Source organism: Paroedura picta, chromosome 2 (assembly GCF_049243985.1).
Source record: "Paroedura picta isolate Pp20150507F chromosome 2, Ppicta_v3.0, whole genome shotgun sequence".
NCBI classification, from domain to species: domain Eukaryota; kingdom Metazoa; phylum Chordata; class Lepidosauria; order Squamata; family Gekkonidae; genus Paroedura; species Paroedura picta.
Genome location: NC_135370.1, coordinates 168140169 through 168165144, shown reverse-complemented (window position 1 = coordinate 168165144; position 24976 = coordinate 168140169). Strand labels below are relative to the sequence as shown.

The 24976-nt window shown below is 42.3% G+C and overlaps 1 protein-coding gene across 5 annotated transcripts in view; it reads right to left on the bottom strand.

Moving 5' to 3' along the window:
* Window positions 1-24976, bottom strand: part of TRAF3 (TNF receptor associated factor 3) — a 119852-nt gene that overhangs the window by 14174 nt on the left and 80702 nt on the right. For 4 of the 5 annotated variants that reach the window (XM_077323740.1, XM_077323744.1, XM_077323741.1 and 1 more), the window contains 6 exons: window positions 21318-21422; window positions 18424-18591; window positions 15119-15199; window positions 11928-12002; window positions 7725-7817; window positions 1394-1534 (listed from right to left, as the gene is read on the bottom strand). In XM_077323740.1, coding sequence (XP_077179855.1) covers window positions 1394-1534; window positions 7725-7817; window positions 11928-12002; window positions 15119-15199; window positions 18424-18591; window positions 21318-21422 — 663 coding nt within the window. The remainder of the gene's footprint in view (window positions 1-1393; window positions 1535-7724; window positions 7818-11927; window positions 12003-15118; window positions 15200-18423; window positions 18592-21317; window positions 21423-24976) is intronic. The other variant, XM_077323745.1, reaches the window with a different exon arrangement.

Sequence of the window (24976 nt, the reverse complement as noted above, 5' to 3'; positions counted from 1 at the left end):
CTTCATTCCTTAATTAATTAGCTTTCTTATACAGAAGTTTGGTTTATTGGGAAATTGAGCACTCTGACAAGCGCACAGGTAAGAACAGAAGGAGAGCTCTTCCGCACCAGACCAAAAGTCCATCTGTCCAACATCTGGCTTCCCACTGTGACCAACCAGATGCTTCCAAGCAAGACACAAAACTACCCCTTATCCCCTATGGCGACCCATTGGTGAACAATGACATCCAAGCATCTACTGGAACATCCCCACAGATTATATATATTGTTTCATTATTGTCCTAACAAATTCCTATGGTGACATTAGAGTGGCTTGTGCAGCCTGGCCATTCCTGAGAACAGAAGTGCTGGATTAAGAAACCAAACCAAATCTTAAAAGTTCTTTTTCTGCCATGAGTCAAAATCCAGTCTATAATTCCCAATCCTGAATGCATTATATAAACCTTCCCAAGACTTTTTGTTTTTTAATTGAAATGCAATTTGCCAGGTGACAAGGTAAAAATACTTGGATTGGCTCCATTCAGATGCAATAGAAAAACACGGACTATTTTAACTCTGCGAAAGGAGGATTTGGCTGGAAGATGATCATTCAACTGGTTTGCCTTGACCAACACAGGTTTCATAGCCTTTGTCGTTTCCCCTACCTGGTCTGCAGAGAACCAGCAGAAATCCTGACTGTACTGCAACGAGGATGGCATAGGGGGAAAAGACAGGATGAGGCCAAGATGTCCATGTTCATTTGTCTCGTGAAAATCATAATTACGAGTAACTGTGGCGTCATACCTTGGTTTGCCATACCCTACTCAACCACGCTTAGTGATGCAGCCTGCATCTGCAGAATCACACTAACCACAGTTAGTTTCATTAAACCACGGCTGAACTTAATATTGGGACCGAGTCATGATTTCTTACCCCATTAATGTACTGTATGACTTTGTACGGGCACAGAACCCACTATCGCAAACAAGAAAGGGGATGCAACCACTGATATGTGCCACAGACGTATTTGTAAACAGGGGTCCCCAACCTGTTTGAGCCAGCGGGCGCCTCTGGAATTGTGGCACAGTGTCACTGGTGAAAGCAGACGCAATATGACTGCTGCAACTTACCTTCAGTCACACAGTGAATGTCATTGCGCTGTAGCGTTAGCTGCTGAAGCAAAATTTTAGAAAATCTGCATGGCCAATCCAATCTCCAAGGGCCAATCAGACGTTTTGCAGGGCAAAGGCCCCACCCACTTTCTGGTGGCTGCCAGGAACTGTGCCTGCAGGTCCAACGGCGCCCAGGGGCACATTGGGGACCCCTGTTTTAGGTAAATCAACACACCTAAATATGCAACTAAAATGGCAAAGCGGGAAACACTCTTGCAACAGGGAAGAATCTGAAGATCTTACCTGCAAATGATGTATTTTAGATTCATTACTCCGTAGCATTTCCTTTTGTCGCTCGATTTCTATTTCAAAGGTACAAATTTGATTATGTAAAGTTTGAATACTCTTGTTCTTTTCCAAACTTTCATTCTGGAGCATGGCCACCTGGGGAAAAAATTCTACAATTACTCCTGCCAAACTTTACCAAAAAAACAAAAAGGTACGAGCTGTTTCTCACAAGCAATGGAGAGAGAGCCCATAAGGAGTGTTTCTTACTTCTGTGTAAAGTATTTATCCTGCCCTTCCTCAAAGTGGAAACCTTAATGGCTTTCTCTTCTCTTCCTCCTAGAAAATGGGAAAACTCTTCCTTCTAAACCCTTCCTTCGAAACAGTTTGCACTTTATTCATTCCCTCACAAGAGAGAAACCTACTGAATTTCGGACAGAAAGATGAAAACACCATGCTGTTCAGCCCCAATCCATGGTGCTTATCCAAGATATCTGTATTAAACAGGTTGGCAGAAAGTATCATACAAGACACAGAAAGATTAAAAAGCCACCACACTTCATTTGGAACTAAAAAGCACACCGAGGGCCATTCCTACAGCCATAGAATCCTAGAGTTGGAAGGAGCCATCCAGGCCATCTAATCCAGCCCCCTGCTCAATGCAGAATCAGCCTCAAGCATCCAGGATAAGTCCAGCCGCTGCTTGAAGACTGCCGGGGGGCGGGGGGCTCACCACCTCCTGGGGCAGCCCCTTCCACTTCTGAACTAGACTCCTAGAATCCTAGAGTGGGAAGGGGTCATCCAGGCAATCTAGTCCCACCCCCTGCTCAATGCAGGATCAGCCTCAAGCATCCAGGAGAAGGATCTGCCCAGCCGCTGCTTGAAGACTGCCAGAGGGGGGGAGCTCACCACCTCCTTAAGCAGCCCCTTTCATTGCTGAACTCCTCTGACTGTGAAATTATTTTCCTGATCCCTAGCCATTATCATGATAGACTGATATCCAGCTGATATCATGGCTAAAGCCACTAAGCACGGTATCGGAGTAAAGGAAGAAAGTCTACACCAATCAGTAATGATTGCAGTAGACTAAAAGCAGCGCATTTGAGAAACAATATGAAAGAGGACGGGAAATGTATTGCTAAAGTCCTCTACAAGAAGTAAGTTTTTGTCCCCCCCGTCCCCGTCCCCGTCCCCCCCCCCATGACTGAGGCCATGACAAACTACTAACCAGCACGTTTCCCTGCCCGCAAGGATCTTTCTACCCTGTTCATCAGCGCTTTTGTTCCTTAAACGTCTCACATCTGGAACACTGTACTCTTGACCTTAGCAAAACGCACGCTGTACAATCATCGTTCATCAGTAAGACAATGAAGATAACAGCTAGAGAGGATGTTTCTCGTGGCTGAAATAATGCCACGGACTGCCAAGCAGCAGTGGCGGTGGTCAATAGAAGACAAAAGAAGGGACGAGGTCTCAAAATACACCCGGAATCTGATTTAAAGTCATCAGATAAGAGGTTCGAACGTTCATGACTTCCCGCCGGTTCTCGTCCCCCCCTCCCCCAAATTCACGTAGTTCCCTTCTCCCTGCTACCCAAAACTACAGTTGCCTAAGAGTATGTAAAAACTATAGTTGAAAAACCAGTGGAACCAGCAGGGCTGTCTTAAAGGCTCAAAAAAACCAGGAGGATGGGATCCCCATATTTCCACGAGACACTAAAGCTGGAACATGTTGAGTGAAGCCCCAAAGTTCTGCAGGGCCTATAAAATGGTGCTATTTATTTATTTCATTTATTAATTCGATTTATTTCCCGCCACTCTCGGCTAAGCGGCTCGTGGCGGGTTATATGATAAAACCCCCATACAATAAAACTCCTCCCATTAAAAACGCCAATAAAATTAACCAGGCATATGGTTGAGGCCAGGGCAAACAAATAAAATCATTGAGTTTCCTCTCTCCAAAATATACCCCCTTCTAGAGTACATCAATATAGTTATAATAGGAGAGGCTGATTCTGTGAAGGTTCGGGGGTATTAGGTTTCAGTGGATGAGCAAAAGGGTGGTGAGTGTCCTGCATAGTGCAGGGGGGTGGACTAGATGACCCAGGAGGTCCCTTCCAACTCTATGATTCTATGATTCTAAGAACAAGGCCTAAGAGGTGAGATAACTGGGACACTCAGGTTTATATTTTTATGGTTTTATTGTTTTATTAGGGTTTTATTAGAGTTTATATTTTTGGAGAATTTTAAAGCATTGTACACTACCCCGAGCGTATTAGGGAGGGGCAGTTTATGAATCTAAATAATAATAATAATAATAATAATAATAATAATAATAATAATAATAATAATAATAATCTTGGGGCTAGAGGTAGGCAGAACAGGCAAGTCTCAAGAAACTTTTGCCATGCATAACAAATACCGCATCACAGCTGAGCTCTCCGTCTGCTTCTTAACATGGTTTCTTTACAAAATAATTTGAACGTGCACTCCAAAATCTTATGAGATATTGCTTAAAGTTCTGGGGCAAAGCCGTTTAGTTTAGCCATCACATGTAAACCCAGTTTAGGATGGCAAGAAAAATTCAAAATCTAATTCTGGCCCTCGTCCACTAAGATGAGCTATTTTTGCATCAAGGTAAGACTACAAACTTATTCCTTCTGTATTCATTTACTAGTTCCTAACCATATCTCCAAATTATCTTGGGAATTGTAGTTTGGTAAGTATATTAAGATACTCCGTTGTGCTCATAGAACTACAGTTCCCAGATTTCATTTGGGGAGGGGGGATTGTTAAAGCAGCTTATATCTGTAAGCAACCAACCAATGAGGTTTTTTTTACTATTCTTCTGGGACTATTAGTTTTAGATTTTGATCAGAGATCATCACATTTTTATCATTCCTTTCCAGACACACAACTGCTAATCCTAGAAACTGACAATAATCTGGGATTTCCATTAAGGCTGATCACTTGTGATACACTGAAAAGAGATCAGAAAGACTGGTACTACTCAGTTCAAGGCAATCTTAATTCAAGATGCTGCTTCTGACTTAGAAAGTCCTTCATGAGCTGGTATTCACACAACTGGAAAGATCACTTCTTAATTCCTGAGGACAGTATCTCCTCCAAGCACGCTGCGTAACAGGTTTGCTGTAGTTCTCAGGAACAGGTTTCGTTTTTGCTCTTACAGGAGGCAACACAAGACTGTCCTAGAATCATAGAACCATAGAGTTGCAAGGGGCCATACAGGCCATCTAGTCCAACCCCCTGCTCAACGCAGGATCAGCCCAAAGCATCCTAAAGCATCCTAAAGTCCTTTTGCTTCATTTTTTTGTTTCTCTATTGTAACTGTGAGCCTCTTGTAGCACAGGGTGGTAAGGCAGCCGACATGCTGTCTGAAGCTCTGACCATGAGGCTGGGCGTTCGATCCCAGCAGCCGGCTCAAGGTTGACTCAGCCTTCCATCCTTCCGAGGTCGGTAAAATGAGTACCCAGCTTGCTGGGGTAAGGTGACCAGATTTTAACATTGGTAAAGCAGGACACCATTGACCGGGGGAGTTTTTGATTAAAAATTTGGTCTATATGGAGAAACAAAATTTTTCATAGAATGCACAGAATGCAAAAATAGTATTGTAATATATATATTTTAAATGTCAACATAAGTAATTTCAACATTTTCCAGGTGCCCCCAGATGTCCCCAAACTTCTGCACCAATTCAGCAAAAGGGTGCATAAAGATGTAGTAGTAGTAGTAGTAGAAGTAGATACTACAATTTCTGTTAGGGACACTGTTGAATGTCAGGAGTTGCCTGATAAGAGACCAGGTTGTAGGCAAGTCCTCCTTTCTGGCCTTCACCTGAAAGCCTTTTGGGAGAACTCCATTTTGCAAATTCCGATAGGGCCTTGATTTCACTAGGGAGCTCATTCTACCAGGTTGGGGGCCAGGGACGGAAAAGCTCTAGCTCTAGTTGATGTCAGGCAGACTTCTTTGGGGTCAGGGATCACCAGATTGTTAGAATGGGTACAGTGTGTTGCTCCTTGGGGGGTATAGGCAAACAGATGGTCCCTGACCACGTATGGCCTTGAAGGAGAGTACTATATCTCAGAAAAGACCCTGCAGAGCAGAGATAACTACAGAGGATGGCAACCAGGATGATGAGGGGGTTTCTTCCCTATGAGAAAAGGCCAAAGAATCTGGGAATTCTCTGTTTAGAAAAGAGAAAATTAAAGGGGACACGATAAAGTTTATAAAACTATGCATGGGTGGAGATTATTTATTTATTTATTTGATTTTTATATCGCCCTCCCATACGGCTCAGGGCGGCTGACAAAGAAATTTTCCCCTTCTCCTAAATTACTAAAACTTGAGGGCATGAAGCTGATGTACAGTAGGTTCAGGATGGTTAAAGGGAAATGCTACTTTACACAGAGTGATTAAAATGTGGATCCTGCTGCTAGAGGATGTAGTGATGGTCACAGGAATAAACAGCTTTAAAAGAAAATTAGACAAGAATCTTGAAGGAGAAGTCTATCAATGGCTACTATTCATGGTGACTGAGGGGAACGCCACATTCAGAAGCATCCTCTGAATTCCCAGAGCCAGGAGGCAACATCAGGGGAATGCCCCACCCTATTGTTGGACCTCCAAGGAACTGGTTGACCGCTATATGAGGCAGCATGCTGGACTAGATAGACTATTGGTCCGATCCAGCAGGGGTCTTCTTATGTTGAGAGGGGAGAAAAGGAGGTTGAGAGGGGACATGATAGCCCTCTTTAAGTATTTGAAAGGTTGTCACTTGGAGGAGGGCAGGATGCTGTTTCTGCTGGCTGCAGAGGAGAGGACACGCAGTAATGGGTTTAAACTTCAAGTACAACGATATAGGCTAGATATCAGGAAAAGGTTTTTCACAGTCAGAGTAGTTCAGCAGTGGAATAGGCTGCCTAAGGAGGTGGTGAGCTCCCCCTCACTGGAAGTCTTCAAGCAAAGGTTGGATACACACTTTTCTTGGATGCTTTAGGATGCTTAGGGCTAATCCTGCGTTGAGCAGGGGGTTGGACTAGATGGCCTGTATGGCCCCTTCCAACTCTATGATTCTATGATTCTATGTTCTTATAGTGTTTTCAGTGTTATTTAAAAACATCAGTCAAAGTTTGCTATGGCACTTCGCTGTTTCTGGCTCACAAAACTATATCTTCAATATATACAATTCTCCATACATAGTATGTATGTATGTTTTCTGGAGGCTTGGTAAGACCAAAAGATCAGCCAAAAACTGTACTGCATATACTATGAAAACAAAAATCCAACACACACAAGTCATCCAAATCTTTTGGCATAAAGCTTCTTTTGCTGTAATCATAAAAATGTCCAAGTAGCTACCAAGGAGAAAATGAATCAATTCATGAGTCAAAATAACATCACAACTCTTTCAACAAACTGCTATGAGAAGAATGAAGTCTATCTCGAAAAGCTAAAATGGGAAAAAATATAGGACCACCGATTACATGGAATCCATGTAATTCCAAGATCACAAACCATGTGTGTGTGTGCGTGTGTGTGTAAGGAGGTGTTTTTTTTATTCTATAATCAATGCAGTTTCTAATTGTGCGGAAATTTTCATTCTTGCTTCTTTTTATGAGAAATTGAGGGAAATTCATGCCAAGAATATAAAGGAAGGTAATCAATGAATAAAAGCCTTTTCCAAGGATACACACACACTCACACTCACACACACCAAAGCTAAAATCTTCTCGGGGCACCTGGCAAGCCATCTGGAGAAATTGATCTAATAATCAAATGCAGTGGGAGGAGCAGAAAAAAAACACATTCAACTGCAAGCTATTATTTTATATTGTAAATTGCTTGGGAATGGTTGGCAAGAAAACAATGGGTTAGATTCTGAGGATATAACCCGCTAACAGAAGAACTTTCTCCCTGCCAGAGGAGTCTTTCCCAAGTACGGTATTTGCTGGCGTATAAGACTACTTTCCCCCCCTGAAAAACATGCCTCCAAGTGGGGAGGGGGGGGTCGTCCTATACGCCGGGTGCACTTCAGTTGGGATAGACATAGCTGCCCATAGTGGCCCAAAGTACTATAATGTAATGTAACAAACTCTATATTTTGAGTGGAAATGTTGGGGGTCGTCTTGTACGCCGGCAAATACGGTACATCAGCTGAAATGATCCATGAGACCCAACCCAATAAAAAAATAACGTCATTTCCCTAAGTAGATCAGTTTCATTGTTTTTGGCAACTGAATGGGTAGGGTAGGAATAATTTCTCAGAGTTGTAACCTTGCTATACGAATACAAGATAAATTAATTAAAGGTAAACTGAGTAGGAGAGGTACCTTATTTTCTAGACAATTACTCCATTCTTTCAATAAGTCTACATGTTGCACGGCAGAGGTGGCTTCATGTGCTTTAACTTGCTGATTTGTTCCCTGTGACAAAAATTGTATATATTTTAGACAACTTCATTTCTTCACCCAAGTCTCCATAGATATACCGCCCCCCATAAAACAATACATTTGAACAGTTCATCTATTTTCAAGCATCTTACAAGGACCCTTTCTCGTTTTTAAAAAAGTTCACCCAAAGGACTTTCCAATTTTCGGTTGGGCCGAAAATTCGCCCTACATTTCTTCAGGAGGCAACTACTGTATACGGACACACATTTTAAAAAATCAAGTGTGTTTTAAAACCATTTGTCTACCCAGCCAAAACACACACACACACACTGGGCAACACCTTCTCACGGCAAAAGCTCAATCCACCAAACCCTGCTTTGGAACAAAATATTGTGTGTTTCGTAAGCCTGGGATCCTGAACATTTAAATCCACACAGTGGAATCAGTGGAAAGAACTGTGTTTTGCTGCTGTGTTCCATATATTTCTAGAGTTAATTAGTAATTTCATCTAGCCCTTTATTACATTTGAGGTTCGCTTCAGTCTCACTCTTCTTCCCACCCACTCCCTGCCTTACGTTCCAGCACTGCTTTTCTCTACTGCAGTTAAGATTGTTTCCATCTCCTACAACTTGAGTTTTTGCCAAAGGTCTCAGTCCCAACAGTACAGGACTGCGTTAACAAATGCAGGACTCTTTTACATCCTCAAAACAGGTTCAGAGATTGGAAGGGCTTTTACTTATTGCTTTTTTTTAAAAAACCCAACCACTTGCATAGTGTGTTTGTTAAATAAGTGTTAATGCTTTTCTCAATTGCCTTTTAACCTTGAACAGCTAATTGTTCCTTAAGGTTAAAAGAGAGCTGAAGCAATTAAGAGTTCGTTCATTGTAGAAGAGGAGAAAGGGAGAATGGCTTGTCTGGAAACCATTTTGCTCTTTGTGGGCAACCACCTGCTTGCAATGCAGCTTCAGAAGCAGCAAAATGTATTATTTTTTAAAAAGTGATAACGTCTATGGCAGTGGTCCGCAACCTTTGTCAGGCTGCGGACCGCTGCGCTGGGGTGCGGGGAGAGGGCGACCTGGGGCCCCGCGCGTGCGCGGCAACCCCGGCGCAAATGCGCATGCGCGGACTTGCCGTGTTTGCGCCCCTACCGGACATAAACGCGCACGCGCGGCAAGTCTGAGCGTGTGCGTTTGCGCTGCCGGCATGCCGGCGGCCGCGGCTCCCTCTCCCCGCCCCTCCAGGCCGCAAGAAAATTGCGGCCCGGCAAGCTTCTCTTCCCGCCCCCTCCCAAAGCAAGAAGCTTGCCGGGCCGCAAGCTGATTGGCCGCTTCGGCGGCCGATTTGCTCACATCCTGGCGAGCTTCTCGCTGTGGGGGGGGGCGGGAAGAGGGAGCCATGGCCCAGCACCGAGGCCTTCGCAGCCCGGCACCGAGCCACGGCCCGGGGGTTGGGGACCACTGGTCTATGGTGTATTTGCAAGTAATTATATTTCAGAGTACCATGCTGAATTCACTTGTTTTGCCTACTACATTCAGCCATTGTCCTGTGGGAAAAAATGAATGAATGAGAGAACTACAAAATGGAAAAAAAAAATCATTTCTCAAGTCAAGGGAACAGTAGTCAAATTCTGCTGCTGCTATTTTGAACTCCTTTCTGAAAGGCCCTGTTTGATCAAGAAAGCAGGACTTGGTGGATTGTACCTTGAAACTTCTAGGGAATCAAAAATGGATTCAAAACACTTTACTAGATCTGAGTTTTAGGGTATAAGATTCTGAGACTCATGCCTGAGACCCTAGGTAGAGGCAGCTTGGAGAGAGTCAGTTTGGTGTAGTGGTTAAGAGTTGCGGCTTCTAATCTGGGGAGCCAGGTTTGATTCCCCCACTCCTCCCCTACATGCAGCCAATTTGGTGACCTTGGGTTCCTCACAGACCTTTTAGAGCTGTTCTCATAGAGCAGTTCCTCCCAGAGGTCTCTCAGCCCTACCTACCTCAAAGCGTGTCTGTTGAGGGGAGAGGAAGGAAGGCAATTGTAAGCCATTTTGCCACTCCCTCTGGTAGTGAAAAGCAGAGTATAAAAACCAACTCTTCTTCTTATATCTAAGGAAGCTTTGACTCTTGAAAGATCATACGCTGAAAATCGTTTGGGCTCTAACTGACATTTATATAAACATGATTTCCACCATCACCCCATGAAAACAACAATATTAGAATTGAATTAATCACCCTTTAAAAAAATGCACCACTGTTTTAAACGGAAAGCAGAATTTTTCCATTCCCGATAGTTCTCAAACCCCTTTGGATTAACATTTTAAGCATTCAGAAATTTTGCCACCCTAGCACTAACTGTGCACATCGATATAACTACTGCATGGTCACATACAAAATGTAAGCAATATGTATGGAAGACAAAAAACACACTAGAACTGGTTTCATTCACACTACTTTTAGAGTATGTACCTTTTAAAAGAATTAAACATTCAACCTAAATTGCAAAAAGGTTCTAGATTCAATAGGTAAGTTCTGATTAACGTTTTTAGGTTAAATCGATAGATTGACAGACACACACACACGTACAAATACATAAATAATGAACAGTGATGAGACAAAAGCAAGCAGAGCTACAAGACAAACTATTTCTAGGAGTGAGAGCAATCCTGTTTGAATACAAAATGTTGAATGCTTTTTGTTCACCATCTAGCAAGTTTTCACTATCATTATCCATGGCTCCCCAGAGGAAGGTTAGTCTGCTTCTCCTGCTGTTCTTTGCTGAACAAACATATGGCTTAATGGTAGAGAACATGTTTTGCACACTCAAGGCCCCCGGCTTCATCCCTGGCATTAAAAGAACTCAGCAGGTAATAACAAACATCCCTCTCTGAGTCTTTAGAGAGCAAAGAGCTGAACTAGATGGGCCACTGGCCCAAACAAGTATGTGGTAGATTGATAAATGCAACTAAGTTGAGCCATCATGCCTTCCTCTTAACCCCAGCAATGAACAGTGGGTACTGAAGTCCTGCAAGGCAGGGGTAGTCAACTTGTGGTCCTCCAGATGTTCATGGACTACAATTCCATGGAATTGTAGTCCATGAACATCTGGAGGACCACAGGTTGACTACCCCTGCTGCAAGGGACCTGAAGATCACCAACAGAGCCTCCCCACAAGTGTCTTGCAAAAATTACTGGCGGAGGGAAAATTAAAAGGCAAGTCCTTGCACAGTTTACAAATCGAAGTTTGAGAGTCAGCAAAAACTCATCGGAAAGGAACAATGTTCAGTTGTTCGTATGATCTACTGATCTTACAAAACGTCTCTCAACTAACTTCCTGCTAGATTACGACAGCCATTTTAGACAACCTAAGAGAGAGAAAACTGGGTTCATTTTCACTTTCCGGGAATTACAATTAATTGACGTCTCCCAGATATATGAAGAATGTTACAGTGGCTCAGCAGAGCTGGTACGTTTCATCTCTTTGAGCACAACCATTACATACAGGTAACCTCTGTGCACACTCCAGCAAAACAAGCACAGCAGTTGCAAAGGAGCTGCTACTAAGAAGGCCTTGTTAACCCTAACTATTCAGTCTACTTTGGATAGTCCGGGGAACATGACCAAAGTCTTGGATTATGCCCTCAATGAATTGGTAGGGTCATATGAGAGGATCTGGTCCTTCTGATTCTTCTATCTCCCATGGTTCTGAGAGTTTTAAAGGGTTATTTCTTAAAAACAGCTTGGAGGTCACACGTACTACAGATTTTATTGTACACAAGCAGTAGGTTTTGGAAATGTTCATTATGGTAGAAATAACTGTTCCATAAAAACAGCAGGAGAATGTGATCTCGGACTACTTCCTCAAGGGATAGGGAGGGAGAAATAAACCTTAAGGATGCCTCTCCTTTTCAAAATTTGATAAATTTGTTATGTACAAGACATATTGAAATCCTGACACATTATTCTTCTTGCACACGTGCTTGTGACACATTTTAAGGTAGGCAAAAACACACCCGATGCATAGCTTTTAAATCACTCAAGCAACTGGATGCATTTCTTTTAACAGAAAACAAGAGGCGTTCGTCCAGAGAGGTACCAAAATATTACGCTTTCTTATTGCAGACTTTCATCAAGTATATAATCAATATATACTGACCTGAAAAGTGCAGCCATAACGCTTAAAACTACAGGTACTTGGGGCATTTATACATTCTGACAAATGTGCATTCAACTGAAACAGGAAAAAAATGTGAGTTTGTTTTTTTTTTTTTGACGGCAAATGTATGCACAATAAAGTTTCAAAATAGATATATATATATAGGGCACGCAATACGAATCTGTATTGTGTGTGATTTGTTGTTTTTCATTGGCTTGAAAAACATGTGTTCATATTACCTCCAGTTGTACTTGAGGATACACACACACACACACGTAACCACACAAAATGTTCCAGTAGAATATACAAAGCGACACATTTACAGTGGAATCTATAAAGAATGTTACAATTCAACCCAAGGGACCTCAATTTTTTCTAGGTTCTTTTGATTTCTCATGAATGGCCTCGCTCCTCAGGAGGCAAATTAGTTATAAATAAGCCGAAAAGTAGTTCCACTGTATTAATGTGCATTTCCCCCTTGGATTTTTTTTTTTAATTAGGAGCATATTTATCCTGTCTCCCAAACGTGTCATGCAGAATTTCAGTGAGGAGAATAAAGAACAGAAGGACAGAGACTTAGAACAAATATTGAATGAAGCAAACATGTAATTTGTAATAAGAACGTAACAGGTCTCATATTTACGAAAGCAGCACATAGAAATAAGGGTCACTTAAGTAGCAAAAAATTCACTCTGTGAATGCAGCTAGATTTGGGTTACAGGACAGCAACTAGGAGCAAAACAGGAACAAGGAAGAAAGGCGGCAAGTAGTAAATAAAGGAAATCATGACCACTCTAAGATAATCCGTAGTGTGTTTTAGAATCCTTCAGGACATATCTGAACATCTGAAAGGACAGGTTGCAGATTGCTTTCACAATCTCCTATAGGAGACAGACAAATCGTTTTGGGGTTCCTCAATGCCCCCAAACCATTTACAAAAATGACAGGGAAACCTGCAGGACCAAGAAAGCTAGACTGCGTGTTATTTGTTTTGCTGTCCCCCTAGACTTCTAATCTGTGGTGTTGTTAGAAGGATTCAGAAAGAGCAGGATTCCCTTCTAAGCACTGACAGAAGACTCACACTTCCTAGCCTGCTTCTACACTTGAGCACAGATGAGAGAAGACCCCTATGGAGACCTTTTCAAACTCTCTAGCATATTTGTACGTATTTGAGGGAGGGGGGCAGAAACCACTAAAACAAACTCAGTAAGATGCAAAAGTTAGTTTTAAGAAAATCGCAAAGCCTTTCGATGCTCTTCTTCAGGGGAATTTGTTCCAACTGCGAAACAGACATCTTGACCGTCTGGAAAGACCTGAGGACCTGTCTCCTCAAGCATGACTGAGCCAACATTTATGGGCCAGTGAATTCAATCACCTGTCCAACTCCACGCAAACTGAGTTCTTATGAGAGCTGTCAAGCTTTGTGGAACCTTGGATGTCCCTTCTAAACTGAGCACCTCATTCACACATCACTCTTTGTCTCATCTGCTTAGAAACAGATGTCCAATTCCTATCACCAAAGGCCAATATTTCCACCACCCCCCTTATCTACCAAGCTTACTCCCCATTGCTACTTCTTCCCCTGGCTTCTACATGCCATGAATTCTGGATTGGAGGTTTTGGTACCTGAGAGACCGTCTCACTGCCTATACTCCCCGAAGAGCCTTACGCTCCACCCCCTCTGACTGGCTGCGGATCTCAACAAGGGCCAGAGTCTCTTCAGTCCTGGCCCCCACCTAGTGGAACGAGCTCCCTGAAGAGATCAGGGCCCTGCCTGAACTCTCATAATTTCGCAGGGCCTGTAAAAGGGAGCTCCTACACCAAGCATTTGGTTGAGGCTGACCGACCCAAAAACACTTGCTGCCCCCCCAACATCCCCCTTCCATGACCAAAGAATCCGACCTACCCAAGGCTGTGTCAATGTTCCTGTTCCTGTTCAAATATTGTTCTGGTTGACATTTTATGATTGTTATATTTGTTGCAATGTTCTATGTAGTTACCCCATCATGTTCTATGTAAACCGCCCATAGCTGTATGGAAGGGCAGTATAAAAATCTAAATAAATAAACTATAGCACTTCAGTTTTAGACTAGAGTAACTGGCCACATTACTCCGTCTTCTGGGAATGGTTATGGATTATGCCCCTCGTTTTATGTGATTCTTCAGACATTAGCCTTCTTTTTGCCAAATAATCCTCAAGATGATTTGGTACACCAGTCTGAGAAACTTGCTTTTTGTGTGTGCATTGCCATTACATACATTACCATTCCTTATTAATAAAATTTTACAGTAAAAATGGAACAAATTTAGATCTATTAGAACCTAGCTTCCAATCTGTTCTGGAATTTACACTGCTCTGATAAACTTTGCCAGGAAACAGAAGGGGAAAATACAACCCTGTTGATTTTCCTGGACCTCTTGGCAATTTTTGACATCCATAACTATGGTACTCTTTCTGGACCACCTTCTAACCAATTTCAATAGTAGCCTTTCCTTAAGAAGCAAAACCTGGCCACTGTCATGAAATCTACATTGCATTATTGTGTGGAACTGCCCTTGAAGATCACCCTCATTTTTATGCTTAGCAAATATTAATAATGACCTTATACTGAACAGTGGTTATGGCATTATCATATTTTCACTGTTTTACACCTTTACCAATAATGCTTTTGAGGATACTTTCATATTTTTATTTTGATCTTATGATAATGATTTCACTAGCCAGTGTCAAACATCTTTGGAGAATATACCTAATCAACATCTTTGTAAATAAATAAAATTCAATTCTTGGAGGACTCTCATTTACACATCACAAAACTACGTAGTCAGTATCTTCCTGGGTTCCGTTCCAAGCCACCACCTGGAGGTTGGCAACCCTACAGCTAAATGTTGCAAAAAAAAAAAAAGACGATACAGTGCCTGTAAATTCTTCTTGGATACCCGCAATAAGCATTGCAAATTCGGCATTTATTAAAAAGGAAAAAAAGAGAAAATGGACGCAACCAATTCAGGACATTTTTTTAAGAAGTCAGAAATACAGCTTCCAGGAAATCTAGAAATGTCTTTAAAGTAGATTTTAGTAGCAGTAATTAAGAAAAAAGTACAGTAGAACTGCTTCTGGTAAAGTTCTTGCACAACAGTATAAGAAGAACATTCTAAAATATGTATAACCCTGTTACATGCTCTCTTACCTCTTTTCTCAAAAGTGCAGAGACGCTACATTTATGAGGACACGTAACCATAACACAAGGACAGTCTGCATCTTCGTGTTTCTAGAAGGAAAAAGACCCAGAAATTATGCCCCATGCCAAAAAATCTAATTTTCTCAGAAGGCAAAAGAAAAAGCAGTGTGGCTTGAAAGTTTCCAGAAAGTCCATGCTGACTGACCCGCTATGAACTTCACTGTGTGGAACCGTGATTCGGCCAAAATTCATCACAAACTTTGGTTCGTGCCCTCTAAGTACTCTGAACTTGAGAGAGGAAAAATGCAGGCTTGTTGTCATCTTTAAAGCAGATACACACACCCACAACAGCCGGTAAAGCAGCTTCTCTCAAAGCATGAATGATCTAGAAAAGGATATCCCAGGTTGCTAGTGATGAAGATGTTTTCCATCTGGGCAAATGCCTTCTAAGGCAATTGTGTTTGCTGGCAGGGGCTCATGGGAATTGTAGTCCATGGACATCTGGAGGACCACAGGTTGACTACCCCTGTTCTAAGGCAAAGGAATGTGTTGCCCTGTGTCCTTAAGGGCTTCACAATACAAAGAACAAAGTTAATTTTAAGTCATTTTCAGCTGAACCTTTTGTCTTATAAGCAGTGTCATTGGCAACCCTTCCAGCTTCCCTTTCCTGCCATTACCTTCTCCATCATAAAGATAGAGCACCCCACATTCTCCCCATGAATACCAACCCACATTCTGCCCTTGCTCTTTGCTATCTAGCAGGTAAAAATAGAGAGGAGTGTTTTTAAAATAGAAATCAGATTCAATGTATATGTTTTCTTCCACTCCAGTCAAGAAGTTTCAGTAAAAATAGAGTCCAATAGCACCTTTAAGACCAACAAAGATTTAGTAAAGGCATGATCTTGAATAAATCTTTGTTGGTCTTAAAAGTGCTATTGGACTCTATTTTTGTGGTGCTACTTCAGACCAACATGGCTACCCACTTGAATCTATCCTTAAGGAGTTTCTGTGACATTCAATCTGAACTTATGCAAGCTTCTCAGGAGTTAATGGCAACAATGTATAGGTTTGAAGCCTTGAACATACGAAATTGCCTTATAACTAAGCAGATCACTGAGCCATCTACCCCATCTACTCTGACTAGCAATGGGACACCATGGAGGGCCCACACAGGACCTGCCCTCCAGCAGCTGCACGGACTACCAATTGAATTCTGGATCAAGTTCAAGGTACTGGTATTAACCTTTAAGGCCTTATGTCAGACTTTCTCAACTTTTACAGTACAGTACAGTACAGTACAGTACAGTACAGTACAGTACACTACACTACAGTACACTACAGTACACTACAGTACAGTATGTTTATTCGGTCAATTGACCCATATAAATAATGCATCAATACAAACTGCAATCAATGATAAAAATTAATCGATATGTGTAGTAAAAATACAAAAGTATTGCTACATAAAAATATTAAGATAATAAAACAATGTTAAAAACAATGTATTGATGGGAACAAATAATATGTTATTGTAGGTTAGGGGGGAAGGGTTATAATCTCAACTTTTTTATCACTGAGAAACCCCTGAAACATTCTTCAGGCTTGAAGAAACCACAGAAGTGGCATGATCAAGCAGGTCTTGGTTAACAAAGCGTTCAGAGTCTACTGTTTTTGCTGTTTTATCGGAACTATACCGGGAATGTGAATTTTAAATGTTGTACACCCCCCCTGAGCCTAATTTCTAGGGAGGGGCGGCCTATAAATCGAATGAATGAATGATTGAATAAATATCAGGATCTCAACTACTACCATGGTGACAGAGATCTCAGATCCTCCATACATGCATTTTTATATTATAAAAATACAATTACCAAAAGTAACAGAACATGAGGGGTTTGGTTTGCTTGCTTTTTTAACTTTCCCTTTAAATGAATTATATACATGCCTCTCCCCCAATAAACTCTCTTTATGTGATTGCTCTTCATATACCTGCTGTACTTTCTGGCAAAAGAAGGCCAGATAGATAATATAGATTCGTATTTCTTTAACTGAAAATCTGCTCACTAGAGTCACAAAGGGGATTTCCTACTCTGCAGGCCATGTAGCATCTATGAACCCTTGAGCTAAGCCAGAACAAAGGAGATTTTTAAAGCTTGTATTTGCATAGCTTTGATTCCTCCCCCCTTCTCACTCTGTACAGCAAGAAACAATATTTGCTTTCATTTTTACTTTGAGGCTCTCAAAAAAAAAAACCTGCCTGATTTGCCACCATACTAAAATGTGGCCAGTCTTATGACTAAAAAATTCTTTTGATTAGGAGCAGAACTAATTTTCGGCTCCTTAAAAGTTGTGTGAAAGCGGTAAGACCCCCCAACCGAATGAAATTCCTGCAGCATTTTTAAAAAACAGTGAAATATTTCCTTGACCTGGTAATCCATTTAAGACTCCCCCCCCAAAAATGTTTTTGATCAATTAACCCGTTAAGTATTTACTTTATCAAAATCAAAGACTCCTTAATGACTAACAAGCTTGGTACTTGTGCTTAAAAAAAATACCTATCACCCTGAATCAAAAATTTCAATTTTTGGCAAATAAATTTTAAAAAACATCAGGCAATGTTTCCAACATTAAGAATTCACTAAATGGGTCTTCTCTTTAGCTTTTATGGATCACAAGGATATTTTTAACCAAAATAAAAATAAAGTGGTAACAGCAACTATTGAAAACAAAAGTTGCTTTCTACAGGCAGCTGGACTAAGTAGGCAGCAAACTCCATTTCTCCTGGTTGGAAATATCTGCAGTTACAGCAGGTGACCAAGAGGAGGAGCACTGCTATGCTGCTAAATTTGACCCTGACCGCTGCAGGGTGAGGGACTGCTAGTGAGTGACGTGGCAGCAAAACAAGACAATCTGCACAGGTGGAATTTTCGGTTTAGGGAATACATGTGGCAGTGATCAAACAGCAGGTGGTCAAACTGACCAGCCAATCAATGGTATCAGGCCAGTGAATTAAGTGGTGCGCCAATTCTAGCTTCACCATTCTTCTACCATGTTTTTTGTTTTTATTGTTTATTATTATTTGTAAGCAACCTCATGCAGGTTTGCCAGGAAGTAGCTTAGAATTTTTGTGAGTAAACAAAAACTTTGGGATCGGGCTTTAAGGAAAAATGGGCCTGTTCAGACACCAAAAACCGGTTTTATTTAGACTTTTATTCCACCAACCAACTCACTGGTCTTTATTTGTTTTGTTTTGTTTTTTAAAAAAAAGCTCCCACTGGGGTATTTTTTAAAAGTGGTCTTAGGACAATACTCACTTGTATCATGATCATTGGAACTTGGCTATTACAATATTTACATGTTGTTTCCCGGTATTTACAGGTCTTTTCTACATGATCAGGCAAGTCTTTCCTCAGGATTTTCTCTTTACAGTCAACACGAGGGCATGGAAGTTCTTCAAAAAGACAATCATTTTTCAGATGGTTCTGAAAAAGATATTACAGACAGCATAATAAAACACTGCGTAAAGTATTATTCTCTAGAAGTCTATTGATGTTCCTGCACATGAGAATTCACATCTTAGTATAACTGAGTATAAGCGAACCCAAGCATTCTAGGAAAGAGCAGAAGAATTTTGACACAAGGATCCCTTTTTCATTGCATCCTTCTTTTGCAAGCAAATCAGCAAAAAAATTATCTCCCGACATTCTTCTGCAGAAGAGAATCAGAGTGCTACATGTGTTATAAATCCCCCTAAGAAAGCGAAATGGAGATAGTGACAGATTTTATTTTCCTGGGCTCCAAGATCACTGCAGATGGGGACTGCAGCAAAGAAATTAAAAGACGCTTGCTCCTGGGGAGGAAAGCTATGGCAAATCTAGACAGCATCCTAAAAAGCAGAGACATCACCCTGCCAACAAAAGTGCGTTTAGTCAAGGCTATGGTCTTCCCAGTTGCAATGTATGGCTGCGAAAGTTGGACCATAAGGAAGGCCGAGCGTCAAAGAATTGAGGCTTTTGAACTCTGGTGCTGGAGAAGACTCTTGCGAGTCCCTTGGACTGCAAGGCGAACAAACCGGTCAGTCCTAGAGGAGATCAGCCCTGACTGCTCTTTAGAAGGCCAGATCCTGAAGATGAAACTCAAATATTTTGGCCACCTCATGAGAAGGAAGGACTCCCTGGAGAAGAGCCTAATGCTGGGAGCGATCGAGGGCAAAAGAAGAAGGGGACGACAGAGAATGAGGTGGCTGGATGGAGTCACTGAAGCAGTAGGTGCAAACTTAAATGGACTCCAGGGAATGGTAGAGGACAGGATGGCCTGGAGGATCATTGTCCATGGGGTCGCGGTTGGTCGGACACGACTTCGCACATAACAACAACAAAGAAAGCGTTTTTGCTGGGCATGTACTCTATAAAATCTAACATTCCACCAACTCTTGTTTAAGTCTTCACATTACCTTGTTTTATGTGTTTTTCATGGATTTCCTTGGAGCCAGACACAACTCTGGGATTTTCCCACTATCATAGAGTTTCCTGTCTCTCACACTGCACTAGGGTGCCCAACAAGAACATTTAAGGTTTAAGGGTTTGTTTAAATGGTTCTCAACCCTCCTAATGCCGCAACCCCTTAATACAGTTCCTCATGTTGTGGGGACCCCCAACCATAAAACTATGCAAGTGTTCTTTCACAGAAATTAAACAGAAACTGACCAATGGCATGAAGATCCATTGGTCATGATTGTATATAAATTGTTTTCTTTTCCGGGGTTTCTCAGTTCAGTTCTGCCTCTTGTCCCACCATGCCGATCTTGCTCTTTTCCGCTGCTCCAGATAGACGAACGCTCTATCTCGATCTGCCCTGGCCAAGCTACCCTGCCGCGAACCCTATAAAAGGGTTATTCGACCCCCAAAGGGCTCCTGACCCCCAGGTTGAGAACCACTGGAATAAAATCTGGACCTCTGTAGAAACCCATCCATACCAGGCCCTGCAAATCCTGCTGACACAGTATAACACCTCAAATACTTTCACACATACAGTAGTGGCACATGATTTGAGGGTGAAAAATAAGGGGGGGGCGCTAAACCTGTAGTAGCAACACACGCCCCCTGTGCTGTGATAGCAAGAGACAATGCATTTCTGGGAGGCACAAAACTCCAGTTACCTATGTGATACAAAGTCCCAAGTTGCTCCCAATGAACATGAATGTGTATATAAAGCTAACTCCCTGTGCTCAAAACATAACTCCTGAGTAAACTTACAACTTTCCCCAAAACACAGCTCTTAGTGGCTAATTCAGAGTGCAGCTCTGGTTGGTTCCTGGGTTACATTTCTTTGCTCTGCCTGCCACAGCAACCAAAGCTGACGGTGGGGTGGGGTAAATCTCTATTGATCAAGTTTGATTGATTGATTAGATTTACAGCCCGCCACTCTCAGAACAACTTGTGGCATCTGGATGAGATCAGGTCATTTGGTAATCTGGGGAGATGGTTTGCGCCAAAGGCTGAGTTCTTCTTCCTCTCAGCCCAACCCCTTGATAATTTTTTAAACTGTTGTGTCATGATTTTTTAAAGGGTTTTTTTTGAAGAATTTTTATTAATAATAGAAAAGAAGAAAATAATAATACGTTACAGATACAAAAAGCAGAAATACAGAAAGTCCAAAAAGGTCAAGAAACCTCCCCAACAGGAAATGAAGAATTTTAATGCACCATTCTTCACCCTTAGTTCTATATTTACTAAGGAAACCCAAGTAACGATGCCATTGTTCTTGAAATTGCGTTGATCTCCCATTAACCTGGCTAGTTAATTTGGCCATTTCTGCGAGATATGATTTCTCTTCAGAGCGTATAAATCATTCACCTAAAAAAAAAAGTTTTGAGGTTGTTTTGGTCCTGACCTGGATGGCCCAGGTGAGGCAGAGCTTAGAAGCTAAGCAGGTTCAACCCTGACAGGGAGAATCCTAGCGTTGGAAGGGGCCATCTAGTCCAGCCCCCTGCTCAATGCAGGATCAGCCTAAAGTACCCCATACTTGGATGGGAGAACCCCAGGGAAGACTGGGATCATGACACCGAGGCATGACCTCTGCTCATGTCTTGCACTGAAAACCCTACAGGATCGCCATCCATTTTACCAAACCCTTTTGAGTATCATTTTGCCAGAGAAAAAGCAAGATAAACAAATATTCAAATATACATAAATATCCTAGTACTTACAAGCAACTGTCCCAAGGTCAACTGTTCTCGGCAGCCTTTGCTTTCGTTTCTGCAGAATATCTGAAGCGCAAGAAGCTCCCTCCTACAGCAGTTATCCTTAAACACCTAGAACGAGGCACAATTAAGAACAAATGATTACGGGCGTGGTCTATACCGGCGCGACCATACTCCACTTCAACCGCATGAATGGCTCACCCAACTAAATGCTCCTTAAGAATTACACGCATGGAATAAGGACAAGAAATGTTTGAGAACACCCTCTGATGAACAATATTAAACAACGCTGGGTTTTGAGGAGGAGGAGGAGGAGGAGGAGGAGGAGGAGGAGAAGAAGAAGAAGAAGAGTTGGTTCTTATATGCCGCTCTTCCCTACCCGAAGGAGGCTCAAAGCGGCTTACAGTCGCCTTCCCATTCTTCTTGATTTCTGCATGCACAACAAGATGACCACGCTGCTGTGGTTATCGGTACTGTGCACTGTGTGCAGAAATCTGACTATGCATGTGTGTGTTTTAAACATTCCCTGGTCTGCTTTAAGTTATTTCTATTGCTTTTAGCTGTGTAGGTTACTCACTCACGCATCGTGTCCTTTAGTTTTGCGAACCTGTAATTTCTCCACCGCTGCCCCAAGAAATCAAACGGAGAAAATATAGTTTGACATTCCCATTTCACCAGCAAGGCATTTCCTGCTGAACACGGGCTGCGGCTTACCTTGAAAACTGGCAGCGGACACAGATTTGCCCTTACAAAAGAGCAACCGTGCGGATGCCTTATAGATCAAGCAAGCTAAAGGGCTGTGATGTATAGCCCTCCGGAATCTTCAGTAACACATGCCATTATCATCACAATCATCATTATTAACAACAACAACAGCAACAACTTGATTTATATCCTGCCCCTCACTCAGCATCTCCGGGTGGCTAACAAACATAGTTAAAATACAACGTAGGGTACATCAAATACCATTATAGAACCATAAGATAATAATAGAAAAACACGCACAATCAATAAAACTAGGATTAATAACCCTCCAAATCACCGAATGGCCACAATCATAAATCAGCCCAAGTACTTGTAGAGCCGCTCCTAATGCAACAGTGAAAGAGAGCGGGGCATGTGCAGGGGGGAGGCCCATGTTTTTTATTTATTTTATTTATAATCTGATTGATGATTTCTATGTCCACCCCTCTCAGCACAGCCATCTCAGGGCTGTTTACAACAATTAAATTCAAAAAACGAAAACAGTAAAAACAATTTAAGCTTAAAAGGCTTAAAACCTTAAAAGATGAGTGGCTAATTGTCTCCACACTGGCCTCAACCGAACGCTTGGCGGTTTTAAAGACCTCAACCGAAGGCTTGGCTGTTTTAAAGACCCTGTAGAACTGCTGGAGCTCCAACAGGGCCCTGATCTCACTTGGGAGCTCATTCCACCAAGATGGGTCCAAGGCCGTGAAGGACCCAGCGCTAGTCTAGGTCAGATGCACTTTTGGAGGGCCAGGGATCACCAGCCTGTTGACGTTGGCTGAGCATAATGCCCTTCCGGGGACGTATTCAGATAGGCAGTCTGAATGATTTGTATGTCTATAACTTTAAAGGTAAAGGTATCCCGTGTGCAAGCACTGAGTCATGTCTGACCCTTGGGGTGACGCCCTCTAGCGTTTTCATGGCAGACTCAATACGGGGTGGTTTGCCAGTGCCTTCCCCAGTCATTACCGTTTACCCCCCAGCAAGCAAGCTGGGTACTCATTTTACCGACCTGACCTCGGAAGGATGGAAGGCTGAGTCAACCTTGAGCTGGCTGCTGGGATCGTACTCCCAGCCTCAAGGTCAGAGCTTAGACAGCATCTCGGCTGCCTTACCACCCTGCGCCAAAAGAGGCTCATGTCTATAACTTTATTTATCGATTTATGACCCGCACCTGCTTCTCAGCAGAGGAATCGGGGTAGTTCACAGCGTAACTGAACATAGCATTACAATTACAATATAATATGTGTAACTATATATATATAACTACAAATGAATACAACAGGCCATAATTAAAATTCAGGTGGTCATTAGTTCTGGAACAAATATGGCCAGCTCACAATTCTCTTGGTTTAATTAAATGCTGCACAAAACAGGGCAGCCTTGTGTACCCTAACAAATCCCACAGGGTACAAATCTCCTCACAGAGTGGTTCCAGAGGGCAGGGGTAGTCACCATGATGATGACAAAGGGGGTATTGGTGGAGCAAGCTCCTGCAGTAGGCCCTGTGATGAAGACAGGGCAAGGGGCATCATGATCAGGAGAGGCAATCATCATTCTCATAAAATTTCATGCCTGAGTCATGTTCTCCTGCTCCGCCACCAAACACCAAGTGTGATCCACTGCAGACTGGTCTACTCTTCACTACACTCCCACACAAGTCTTTATGCACAACCAGCTGGTGACCACAGACCACATCCACCTGCAAGATGATTCTGAATGCCTTACAACTTGGCTGGGAATTTCTTGGGTTCTGCAGACCCCAAGAAGATCTCAGCCAAGTGAACCACCATGAACTGCTTCCAACCAGAAAGATGTCCTCCTCCTCCAAAAGGGGACTCCAGCGCTCCACAGGCTGCACAAATGACCATACCATCTTTGTCACTGGTAGAGGTTTATACAAATTTACAAGGTTCCTAATGAGACTAGAAAGAGTTCACCCTTATTAGGGGATGAAGGTTGACAGAGAACTTCCTGCCTCTGGCTATCTTGCAAGTTCACTGGAGATGTGAATCGACCCATGTTTGTCAGGGTGGCATTCAGCATTCCAATCACTGTGCTAAATTAGCTCTCAAACTTAAGCATGATTACAGATAATCTTCACAAAAGCTTTTTATAAAAGGGATCAGATACATTTATGGAGAAGAAGTTCATCCATAGCTGTGAGTCACGATAGACAGATGGGCACTCTGCATTCAGAGGAACTTACACGATCCCAGTGCTCCGCATTCTTGTTCAAAATTTTAACTACTATGCTACTCCATTCCACCCTGGTTCTGGTCCAGGAAGGCTCCTAATTTCTCACGACAGGCTCCGTGCAGGAATCCCGTAGGACATGAAATTGTTTTTATTTCATCATAAAACCTCACACAAAGTAATGAAAATCTGATGTGAGCAACCGGGGAGCAGAGAGGTTTAATAAGCAGCATACCGACGTGCAGGAACAATGCAACGCAATGAGCCTAACAACTCACTTGCAGGGCCAGCAAAAGAATGGGGAGCAAGCAGAAGGAAGAAAGGATCAAGAGGGCAGATGATGAAAATAACAGCAGTTAAATTCTATGTCGCAGCTACAGGCACCAGAAAGTGGTACCGTTGCTTCCAAAGCTTCCAGCTGGTTCTGGAGGGGCCAGGCGTTATACAGATTTCTTTTCACTTTTACGTTTCTAGGAAAGAAACTTCTGCCACCTAGCCGGTGCCAGCTGTCTCCCACAATACTAGAATCTAATGATGCTTTCCTAGAAGATAAAAGGTCCAGAGTCATGCAGATCCATGAAGAATAAGGTCTAGCAATGACTATTGGCCATGATAGCTAAATGATAACTCTACACGGGAACTATAACTCTGAACAGCAGCTGCAGGGAGACAAACTGGAAGTGGATGAAGCCATCAGGGCTTCTGAATGTCTACTGGAGATT